This window comes from Nestor notabilis, unplaced genomic scaffold (genome assembly GCF_000696875.1).
Source record: "Nestor notabilis isolate BGI_N333 unplaced genomic scaffold, ASM69687v1 scaffold27058, whole genome shotgun sequence".
Taxonomy (NCBI): domain Eukaryota; kingdom Metazoa; phylum Chordata; class Aves; order Psittaciformes; family Psittacidae; genus Nestor; species Nestor notabilis.
In genome coordinates, this window is record NW_009941876.1 from 25,004 (window position 1) to 37,127 (window position 12,124).

The window sequence follows — 12,124 nt, forward strand, 5'->3', positions numbered from 1 at the left end:
GAGAAAAGCTGATGAAATTTATCTATGTGTCTGCATATGCTGCATCAATGCCAACATTTATGGCCCCAGCTACATGTAGTCAAGCCCCTGTACTGCAGATGTAGTGCTTTTCAGTATTTATAGCCATAGCCATTCTGGTTGTGTTTGAATAGAACACGAAGCACTGATGTGTTCTGCAAACGCCTTCAGAGGTCAGGTCTGTGTGGCACTAAAATAAGCTGTGTGGTTATGTCCTGTTCTGTAAACACTTCTGCCTGTGAGAACTGCTACCAGCAATTGTTCACGATATCCATGTCTGTTTGATTGACTCCTTTTTCACTCCTATTGACTTTGATATTTTTGTTTGCATTTTTTGAAAGCTTTCACATTTCACTTTCTGTTTTGCTGTATGCATTCAGATCTTGACAACCTTTGGTAAGCATCTCTCCCATTCATTGCCATCGTTTGGATTTATAGGCAGTATCTGCTTTTCTTTGTTGTGCGTCGTCACTAGCTACCTGCAAACCAAACCAGGTGGAAAAATACCCACTGGTGCAAACTGAGACGATGAGCAGAGGTGTTGCAAGAAAGCAGAAACTGAGTAAACTACCAAGAAATCATGACAAACAGGTGGTCCAATGACTTACATCGACATTGCTGTTAGTAGGAGGTTGTACCTGTCACCATCCCAGCTCTGGGTCCCCATCTGTGTGGCACTGCATGGCACAGGGTAGAGTAGCGGGCGGCAATCGCCTCTCCGAGCATCAGCACCCCATAGTAGTTGCTCCATCCTGTCCTTCCCCTCCGGTCCCTGCTTGCACCCCGTCCTCATCGTTGTTGCTGTGCCTCTCCAAGGAGATGGACCCAGATGCCTGTGCCAATGTAACTTGTTTTTCAGGTTTTTGGGAACTGGACCTTTGGGACGATTGTTTTCACCGTGCTGGTGTTCACTGTCACACTGAAGGTGAGGATCTGCTTCCTTCTGCAGTCACTTGTAATGATTTTCCAATGTATGTGGATGTGCTGCCAAATCATGTAGTGAATGTGTTGAAGTTTTTAGGGCTTCCCACCACACCTAAATCTTCTCTTCCATAGAGGCAGAACTTCCTTATTGACCGTTTGTGGAGGCTGTGATCTCTATTCCTGGGCTAAACTGTTTTTGTCTTGGTTAAACTATTTTCCTATTTTTTGGCCTCTTTTAAGAGCTCCAGTTGAGTACGGTTGAGTTCTCCCCACACGTTCACCCTTTGGCATTCAGCTCAAGCAAGAGAGGAGCAACAGAGAACTTGTGTCTTTCTGCCTTGTTTCAGCCATGGCTCAGCACCTGAGGGGTCACAGAAGCACATCTGCCAAATAGCAGCAAATCTGCTTTGTTTCATGGAGCTTTCCAGAAGGAACAGTTTGCATAAGACCTTACAAAAGGTCTTTTATGTTTGGTTCAGGACAGCAGGTGGTGGCAGGAGGCAATTACAGACCCCTGTAACCTTTAGACATTTCTTCCCTGTCACATCAGAGATTGCTACAGATTTATTCTATTCAAAAGTGTCAGTTACAATTAGAAACTTGCTGCTTCCCTGTTGATGTCGTGCCAATCTGTATTGGATCTGCACTAATGACAGAGGGGAGATTGAGATGAGCTCTGAGGCAGAAGCTCTTCCCTGTGAGGGTGCTGAGGCGCTGGCACAGGGTGCCCAGAGAAGCTGTGGCTGCCCCATCCCTGGCAGTGTTCAAGGCCAGGTTGGATACAGGGGCTTGGAGCGACCTGGTCTAGTGGAAGGTGTCCCTGCCCGTGGCAGGGGTTGGACCTGGAGGAGCTTTAAGGTCTTTCCCAACACAAACCACACTGTGGTGCTATGATTCTGTGTTCCCTGGTGCACATATACAGAGGTAGCTGCTAGAAGAACCTTCAACCTTAATGTGAAACCAGTCTGAGATGTCATATAAATGCAATCAGATGTGCTCTGCATGTAACGCCTGTTCTCTGTCTCTCTTTTTGATACTCACACAGCTAGCACTAGATACCCGATTCTGGACGTGGATGAACCACTTTGTGATTTGGGGCTCCCTTGCCTTCTATGTGTTTTTCTCATTCTTCTGGGGAGGAGTCATTTGGCAAGTATCTTTCCTTCTTTCCATGGTGCTTTCTGAGGGGAATGCCCAGCACTGGCTTTGTGGGAGACGTGGCTGCAGCATCACCTCATTTGGATAGCCAGAGATTTATGGATGTCAGGGTGTGTGCAGCCATGCTCCTTCCTCTACCAGGAGGGAAGGGATAGTATCTCCTCCCAATGCCCACTAAAAGCTGGTGCCTGAGGAGGGCTGTTGCAAGATGAGATGTGCTTGAGGAGGTCTGTCATCCTACCAAAGGGATAGCCTGAAAGCAGGTAACTCTCTGGTCATCATCGAGGTGCTCAGCTTTGGCAAGAGGGGGTTTGCTTTTCTGCCCTCAGGGTTATTTCTGGTGCTGAGGCCCCTGCCCTTCATTGGGAGGTTCTGGGATAAATATTTCAGGATCTGTTTGTGCGTGTGGATGGGAAGGAAAGAACAAATTGATGGTGGATACAGAAGGGAAGGAACAGATGAGGCAGGTGCAGATTAAGACCCAGCACTCTGGGGCAGCTTAAGAGGGAGAAATAAGCAGGAGAAAGCACAGATCCTGATGCTGAAATCCTGGATCTGATGAGGAGAAGAAACTCTCATTGACTTGAGTGCAGCCAGGATTTTAGTCTTCATGTCTTGCAAAAGCAGGCAAGCAAATAGTATACTGCAAATACTGTTAATTTCCTGTTTCCCATGCTGGAGCTGGATGTTCATGTTAACATTCACAATAGAGAGCATCTCCCATTTTACACCTTTGCTTTCCCATGGATCAGCCCATGGGTTATTGGCTAGATCCCTGCCCCAGCAGCCTGCTAATAAAGATGTGCAACTGATTGAAACATGTAAATTGAAGGTCACAGGCTTTGTTTTAACAAGTCAGCGTTCCCAACCAACAGAGTCAGATCTGAGATCGAACCAGGTTTCTGTGCTGAAACATGTGAGGTTTCCACTGGTGTGTTTAACTTGCCCAGCTCAATGTTTTGGAGTTAATGCAAAGCACTGGGAATCCTTGTCTGGGGATAATTGGGGATCAGTTATTTATGAGGCATTTTTCATAAGCATCTGTTGGTTCCCTTCCATCATCAAGGGAGGGAGGAAGAAGCAAAAAGGGGGCCAACAGTCTCTGTGTTTCCATTATCCAAAGCAAACCAGAAGCAAAATTCAAAGCTGAAATAAAATGGTCTGGGTTTTGATAAGGGGAATAATTTATCTTTCAGTGGTAGCAGCAAAATTCAAACCCCTCCACACGCTGGAATGAAACAGATGTGGAAGATGCAGAATGCATCGTGTAAGGTGACAGGACCTCCAGCACTACTGCAGCTGAAGGCAGGAGATGCAGTGGTAGAGGATGGGCAGCGTGTGTCTGTGCAGGATGTATCCACCTCCCTCTGAAAGGGAGGTGTTATTGCTGATAGTGTGATCTGAACCTGCCTTTGATTCTTACCTTCTTGGGAAGCTTGTGTTAACCACAATGTATTCGTATTCTTTCTCTTTCAGGCCTTTCTTGAAGCAGCAAAGAATGTATTTTGTATTTGCCCATATGCTGACTTCAGTTTCCACGTGGCTGGCAATAATTCTCCTGATCTTTATCAGCCTTTTCCCAGAGATTCTTCTAATAGTTTTAAAAAGCATAAAAGAGAAAAACCATCAGGTAAGGAGCAAGGTGATGTATTGCACAGTATTTTTAGTCTTAAGCACTAGCTGAACCGGTAACGGTACCGTGCACCACTCGCACCTCGAGGAAGGCTTTCTAGAGTCTCATCTCACTCTTTCACATGCCAAAAATGTCAAGAAGCTCATCTAAAAATACTGCCTATATCTGTAGCAAGGAGAGATTCAACCCGTGCCTTTCCTTAGCTGCCTTCACTGGATGGAAACCTGCTGTCTCTTGTAAAATACAATAACCCTTTGCAACCTGAACTGATCGTCAACCCCCCCATATTGTGTCCTGCAGAAAAAGCTGTGTTTTTATGTCAGAGAGCACACCCACGGTGTTCCCCTTGAGTCTGTCCTCAGATGTTGGTGCAGACGGATCAGGGTCAGGTCTTGTCATGTTTGCCCACCCCTCCTTAATAACCACTGTGGCGTCAGCCTGCAGTGACAAGCTCTCCCTCAAAGCGGTCTGGTTCCTTAACAGCTCTCCTCTGCTGCTAAGGAGGAGGAGGACTCTTTTAGCAGTGTAAGCCATCTCCTGAGATGTTGTTTTGCCACTCCTGCTGATGGTGAGCACCACCAGTGCCAGGCTCACCCCTCGCACCCTGCTCAGTCCCTCCCTTGCTCTCTGCTTACCCAGCGATGCTGGGTGCCCCAGCAGCACTGCACTGTCACCCCAGCCGTGTCCCTGCTGCTCCCTGCGCCTGCCCTCCCTCCTGCAGCCCCTCTTGCCCTGCAGCAGCAGCAAGTCCTGCTTTGGGTCAGCACGTGGTGCGTTGCTGGCCAGCCCTGACCTCTTGCCATTGGGTTTCATGTCCTTAGGCAGTGCTAGGGCAAGGTGAAGGGACACGGGCCAATGCTGCTCGTGTGAGGTCACCCCTGTGCTGACACCCAGTAGATGGTTTGGTGGTTGCTGGCAGGTAACCCAGACCAGCACCATAGTGCCCAGCTCCACGTGGTACCCATGTCCCAGGAAACTATGGGATGACCTTCCAAACACTGAGGTTCAAAATAGGCTTCTCCCATTGAAGCTCTTGTATCCTGTGAGGTTTCAGTGCACTTTCCTCACCTGTCATAACTTGAGATCTTTGGTCCTTATTGTAAACGATAATGGAATCCCAGACTGGTTTAGGTTGGAAGGGCCCTTAAAGGTCCTCCAGCTCCAACCCCTGCCACGGGCAGGGACACCTTCCACTAGAGCAGGTTGCTCCCAGCCCCTGTGTCCAACCTGGCCTTGAACACTGCCAGGGTTGGGGCAGCCACAGCTTCTCTGGGCACCCTGTGCCAGCGCCTCAGCACCCTCACAGGGAAGAGCTTCTGCCTCAGAGCTCATCTCAGTCTCCCCTCTGGCAGGTTCAAGCCATTGCCCTTGTCCTGTCCCTCCATCCCTTGTCCAAAGCCCCTCTCCAGGTTTTCTGGATCCCCTTTAGGCACTGGCGCTGCTGCTCTAAGGTCTCCCCTTCAGGAGCCTTCTCTTCCCCAGGCTGAACCAGCCCAGCTCTCTCAGCCTGATGATAATCTCAATTAAAAAGGTCTCCAATGAAGCAGTAAAGGTTTTCCTCTCCCGTAACATTTAAGTCCAAGTTTAGCACAGTATCAGTGAATTAAAACATGTATCTGCAAGACAAAACCCCCCTCAAACCATTCAAGTTGAAAGCGATAGAGGTGGCTGAAGAAGTGTGGTTGAATTCTTTGAGGCTTCATGTAATAATTTCCTCCCATTAAATATGATTTAGTAGTTTTGAGATTGACACCCCCATTGAATAGGCTTCTGAGCCCCAGCTCAACCCCCCTGAGAGGACGAGGAACAGCCTTCACCTCTTGGCCAGAGGATCCATTCCCTTGTGCAATACTTGCTTTCAAGAGTCTTCTAGATGCTTTAAAAAAGGCACTTACGAAATGATTTAGCAAAGCAAAGTACGTGTCAATTAGATACGTCTCTTCATATGTGCATTCCAAACTAAACACAGCCTGAGCCAGATTTAAATGCACATTTTGAGTAAGAGCTTTGGGAGGCGCCTGCAGCAGAAACCAGCTCTAGATGTCTGTGTCTCAGCAGGCAGATGCCAGAGTCAGTCCCTTCACTTGTAAAGGCATCCAAGACCAGGTAAATGGTTTCACATCAAGACCCTTTAGAAAATCCTGGCCTTAATATTGGGGATCAGTTTCCCAAGGGGAGCATTAATGACAAACAAGATGAGGGATGTTATTTAGATGCCTGAACCCCCAAGTTGGCAGCTGAGGGTCCCTTTCGGAAGGGGAGGATGAACTGAAGCTGGGTCGATGGGCATTTGCCCTTGACCTCAAGGGGACAGGGTTCCACCCCATGTTCCCTATAACACTGCATTGGCTCTGCTCAGTCTTTATTAAATTTTCTGTGTGGAAATGTGTTTTGCTTTTGTTTCCCTTTCTTTATTCTGTTTTACTGCCAGGCGCATTTGTGTTTGCCTTGGTTTCTGCCTTTCTTGTACTGCAATTTTCTGTCTTTTGTGCTGTTGTGAACCAGGTAACGAAGCGCCTTCCTTCCTCAGGAACATCCACTATCTTCATGCTTTCTCAAACTTCCAGCAATCACAGCTTTTCTTGGAGTGAATAAGGTGATTTCTTTTCTGAGTCACTATGTGTTGCTTGCTCTACTGCTTTTTTCCCTAATGCCTAACTCCTGGAAACCTATGTTTAGATTTGCTCACCCAGCAAAACCTTGCTTTCCCCTCTCGTTTTGCTTTAATTTATATCTTTTGCTTTACTACTTACTCTGTCTCTTCCCCTTCAGTCTCCTGCTGCACCTCAGGTGGATGAGCTGGTCATGCTCAGGATGTCCAAGTGAGGTGGATGCAGCTGATGCTGGTTCACTCTCCTTCCCTGGTGTAGTTCTGTGTGTTAGTGGACTAGATACAAACTGCTCTAAAGTGTGGGGCAAGGTGGACTTGACATTGATGTTCCCTGGATGACATGGCAAACAGCTCAGCATTGTTTCATGTAGGAGGAGGTCCCCAGGTGCCCATCTTGCTCCATGCATCATAGAATAGCAGAATGTTTTGGGTTGAAGGGACCTTAAAGCTCATCCAGTCCCAACCCCTGCCACGGGCAGGGACACCTTCCACTAGAGCAGGTTGCTCCAAGCCCCTGTGTCCAACCTGGCCTTGAACACTGCCAGGGATGGGGCAGCCACAGCTTCTCTGGGCACCCTGTGCCAGCGCCTCAGCACCCTCACAGGGAAGAGCTTCTGCCTCAGAGCTCATCTCAATCTCCCCTCTGGCAGGTTCAAGCCATTGCCCTTGTCCTGTCCCTCCATCCCTTGTCCAAAGCCCCTCTCCAGGTCTCCTGGAGCCCCTTTAGGCACTGGAGCTGCTCTAAGGTGTCCCCTTCAGGAGCCTTCTCTTCTCCAGCTGCCCCAGCCCAGCTCTCCCAGCCTGGCTCCAGAGCAGAGGTACCACTTGTTGTCCAAGTGAATAAGCTGCTGCTGTTGAACTCGACGCTTACAACAAGGGATGGTCTTGGACTTGCTGACCACGGGGATGGTGGTGCTACCCCGCAGCACAGTGCCCTGAGTCCATGTCTCTAGCATTTGATTTCACTGCAGATCTCCAGTATTACTCACTGTTTTAAAACAGCAGTTACGCAGAGATCACGGATGGTTTCCTTCTCCCTCAAAAGCACTTCTAGCAGAAACCTCCAAGCCCAGAGGTGACCATTTCAGGAAGCAGGGCTGCTTTCTGAACACCCCCTGTGCCTCTCGCACTGCAGAACCCAGCCAGTGTTCATCTCTGTGGTACTTATGGAGTGTGTATTGTTACATCCCTTATGATATGACTTAGCTGTCAAATGGTGTGTGTCTTGTATTGTTTGACCATTAGGCAGGGGAATGTGGTGTGTGCTATAAGTCTCTTTGCCTCGCTGTTGCAGAGCAGCAGGAAGGCACCTGATTCATTGTCGGCCAGACCTTCTGTCAGACCACTTCTTTTAAGAACATTCTCAGATGAGTCTAATGTGTTGTAACAGGTACCCTATCCGAAGGAGTTGGGATGGTTTTCAAAGGCATCAATTAACCAACTGTAACCTCCCCAAATCAATTAAACTGTGGTTCTTGTAATCCTCTTGACTATCGGTGTGGGGCAGCTGTCCTTGTGGAACGGAGATGCAATGCTTGGGATGCATTTTAATGTGGGGATGTCGTACTATCCGAGCTCTTCAGAGTCCTGGGTGTGTACGGATCCTCTCAAAATGAAATACTTTGCAGTATGTAAACATATCTCTCAATATAACTGATATTTTAGTCTAATATTAACAGATAATTTAATGTGAGAAAGCAGCCAGGGAAATCCTGCTAACAGGTTATAAAAGCTAACACTGATGTATTTACAGTGAAGCATTCAAATGTCAGTTATTAAAATGATTCCAATATTGCATCTGAATGGTACCAAAATCCCTTTTTTCTAGGGTGCATGCTCTGTCAGATAGAAATAAGTACGTTTTAATTCATCTGCATAGATTGATACTAAACATGTACTTGTCTATGTCAATGCACGGGGGACATGCCTCAGTGTCTGTATGTACATACGCACACAGAGAGCATCCTGGTACAAGTTGACTTGATTTGAAACGTAGTAAGCTGATAGCAGGGTGAAATAGTAAAAGTGCCTAATTGAATTCACACTTTTTAGGTGAAATATTATGTAGCTGCAAACTACAGATTTGGTGCAAAGCTCTCCTGCAGCCGCTTCTGAAGTGATCGGTGTAATCGGGCTGGCACATAGAGCCAGGCTTGCCAGCCCTCCGGTGCATCTGGCATGGATCCTAAGCAGTGCTCCCTCCCCACAGACGTTAGGTGGTGCTCTCCACTACCATATACTGGTGCAGACTGGTGCGGGAGGCGGCTGGGCTGGGGCAGAATGGGAGGTGGATGCTACTTTGGGACTTTATGCAGCGTTTTGCAAACCGGTTTATTTGTGAATGACATTTGGCACTTTTACCGTGGGCTAATCTTTCTTCTTCTCCTATGAAGTGTTAAGTATTTTCTTCTAAAAATAACACAGGAAAAGGTTTAGGGGTTTGGGAGTGTAACAATTGCAATACGCGTGTGTTTTCCTTCTCATTTTTGCAGACTGACCCCTTTGATCTGCCTATGTTAGTCTCATACAAACGTATAGAGAATGGTTACGTGAAGAACGAAGATGCTGTTACTAATTTGGCAGAAAGATATCCTCTCAGGATACCTTGAAGTGCTCCATGCAAACACTGCATCCTGTCAAGCTGTAGGAAAACCATGGTTTTAACCTAACAGTTCTCTTTAGTCTCACCAAGAACAATAAGCAGCCATGCTGATAAAGCAGTAGCCAGGGCACTGGCCCCACGGTACCCGTTTGTCTTTGGTCTTGTGGCATCCCCACACCCCCAAAAATTAAACCTGTCAAATTCTACATCATCGGAGGCTGAGAAAGCATCTTTAGGAATTCATCCAAAACAGCATGAATTGAAGTGCAAGAGAGCAACGCCAGCCCCATTTCGTACAGGGGCTTCCTCTGTCCGCTGCAGATCTGTCTGAGAGCAGCAAAGAGCTGCTGAAGTCTCTTGCTCTGCCTGACCAAAGAAGTAGCACAGACTTAAACCCCATAACAGCCCCTTGGGCTCCCCAAAGGCACCGGGAAGAGCCTGCTCCTCTGGATGCAGCCCTGCGAGCATCCTGCCTGGTGCCAGGGCTGCCCCCTCCCAGCAGTGGGATGCCAGATGAACGTGGCAGAAATACTTGAAAATCCAGGAGGGATCTTCACCGACAGTGCTCAGAGTTCAGTCACGTATATCCCTCCTTTGGGAATGGCTGGAAGCAGCCTGTGGTCCATCCGTAGAGATGGTCTCGGTGCGGAGACCCGCGGTGCTGGGAATCACCTGAGCATCCTCCCACGGACTGGTTGCTGGTGGGTTTATTCCTGATGGAGGGTGAAGAAAAGATCCTTTTCCCTCGTGTTGTGGCTGTTCGTCATGGAAGGAAGCTGTCGTGGAGCTTGGAAGTTGGGCTGTGCTGAGCCATTTTGCCTCATGTGGTTGTGCTTGCATTACTGCACTGTGCAGTTGCTTCAACACTTTAAAGGCCTGAGTGACAGTGAAGCCCTTGGATGATCCCGGGGGCACGGGCTGTGCCTGTAAACCTGCAGGCTTATCAAACTGCATCTTGAGTTATTTGCACTAAGAAAAAAAGAAGCCGGTTTGAAAATGAAAGGAATGCAGGAACTTTGATTTCATTTTACACTTTATTTGGGTTTTAAATTGGCATGTTCTTTTTAATTCTACCTGCACCATGGTCGCGGGAACTTTCCTCTTTAGGCTGAGGTGAGATGCCTGATTTCATGTTTGGTTTCATTTTTTTTCTCTGATACGTGGAAAAAGCAGCTTTTTTTGTTGTGTGAAGTCATAAGCAGTGACGGAGCACCCTGTGTTCAGTGTGAAGGTCCCTCCTCATGCTGCTTTCCCCTGGCCCCGGTGCGCTGCAGAGGAACCACTGTGGGAAGTGTTGGAGTCTCATTCCAGAGGGGCTGCGTTTGGCTCCTGCTCGCTCAGGCTTTGTGTCACTTACATGCAAAGAAACAACCATTTGGGACTAGATGGAACATGCCATTCATCAGATTTCATTGGATCATGGACTAGTTTTGGGATAATCGAGTCTTGCTCTCTGGCTGCCATCCCTGAGCTCCATCTGTGTCTCCAGTGGAAGCAGGATGTGGATCAGCTCAGGCAGGTTGTGGTGTGCATCATGAGGACTTTGCAATGGGCCTTACCTGAGTGGGAAAGGGATGTGCACAGTCCCTACGGCCAGTGGCTGCTCTTCTGTCACCCAGCATGGGAGGGGATGTACGGACAGGACCACTGTATTATACACACTGCACTGGCCTTGATGCAAGTGGTGTTTGTTAGCAACCGCGGCTCAACTCCTTGCTGCATGCAAGTAAGGAGCTGCACTTCCAGCATGTGTCCCATGGGCAAAGCTTTTATTTTTCCTTCTTCTTTTTTCCTTTTCCTAGCTCATTTCATGGACCTAGACTTCAACTTGCAGACCTTGTCCCATTCTCGACTTTTCTTGCTAAAATGTGGTGCCTACAGATGAAGCATACGATGACTACAATGAAGATAAGCTCTATATGCCAAATGTAACCTTTCTCCTTAAATATACAGTTGCTGACTTGTGTTTACATAACCTCTAAAATGCAGGCGCTCAAATGCCTGATTCCTGTGATTCAAAACCATTCCAAGCCCGGATGGTCCCAAGCCTGCCACCTTGCTTCTCAGTTTTTGTGTCGTGCTCTACTCCTAGGGTCAAAGACTGTTCCTGTGGAGGTTTTGCTGGTTACATTAGTGGGAACAGAGCAAAGCTTGCCATGTAAGTGTGAACTGTCTGAATAAAGCCACTGAAACGGGCTCCTTTCTGCAGCCTGTTTCAAGACAGAGCTTTCTGAGAACCAAATCTTCTCTTCCCATTTCAAAGTGTCCCGTCTCAGGATGGAGCAAGCCATTGCAATAGCTGTATGTTCAAACCAAGGCAGGTGTGCTGACAGGTGGGTTGGAATAAATGGGAGATGTCTTTTTGGGGGCAAAATGCAGGTTTTCGTGGGCTTGGATCTTCAGCTAGTGCACTGGTGTGGTGCCGGGCAGAAGAAGCTGATCCTCATCATTCAGCAACAGCAGAAGTGAGATTCCTGTTGCTGTGGATGACTTGTGAGATCAGGGCAAACAGGAGACCCCTTTTGGGGTTGAGAAGGGAGGAAAAAGTGGTGATAGGAACTGTAGGGTGTAAGCCAGCAGGGTGCTGGAGTGGCACTAACCTGACAGTGTGATGCTGTGATTGTTCATGTCCCGTACACACGCTGCTCTGTTACAGTGCTCATTAGTGAGCTAAAAGGTCAGTACAGGCTTATCGGTGGGAAAACTTGAAGGAAAAAAGGCTGGGGTTTCTTCATCAGAACTTATTGAAGCTTAATCCCTGGCTAATGACACTGCAAGATAAGAAAAGTAATTAAGATTCCCTCTAAAACTGTTCTGTGATAACGGAGGAACTTGGTGTAGTCATAGCTACTTCTCAAAAACTAACCCTGATCCTAATGAGGATGTTATGAAATGACTTGGAATTGCAGAAAAGCTTCAAATTGAATTTGCATACACACAGATTGAAAACTCACCTAATACTGCACCATTTATCCAATTGCCCAGCTCTGGGGTTTTTAAAAACCATGTACTATATAGAAGGTGTAAATTCTATACAGGCAACAAGAAGATACATTTTCAGCTTCTTGCAAAAAAATAAAAAATATATATATAAAAAAAGAGGACTGCAACCTTACATTTTTTCACTTAAATGCAATTTTATACATTTATGTTGCTTTATATAAAAAGGAAATTGAAT

At 47.3% G+C, this 12,124-nt stretch overlaps 1 protein-coding gene across 1 annotated transcript in view; it reads left to right on the plus strand.

The window, feature by feature from the left end:
- ATP11C (ATPase, class VI, type 11C) overlaps positions 1 to 9,035 on the plus strand; it is a gene marked incomplete at its 5' end in the record, with an annotated part of 30,365 nt that extends 21,330 nt beyond the window's left edge. The window contains 4 exons of the mRNA XM_010021118.1: positions 878 to 943; positions 1,988 to 2,091; positions 3,577 to 3,730; positions 8,837 to 9,035. Coding sequence (XP_010019420.1) covers positions 878 to 943; positions 1,988 to 2,091; positions 3,577 to 3,730; positions 8,837 to 8,953 — 441 coding nt within the window. The remainder of the gene's footprint in view (positions 1 to 877; positions 944 to 1,987; positions 2,092 to 3,576; positions 3,731 to 8,836) is intronic.
- Positions 9,036 to 12,124: the final 3,089 nt, after the last annotated feature.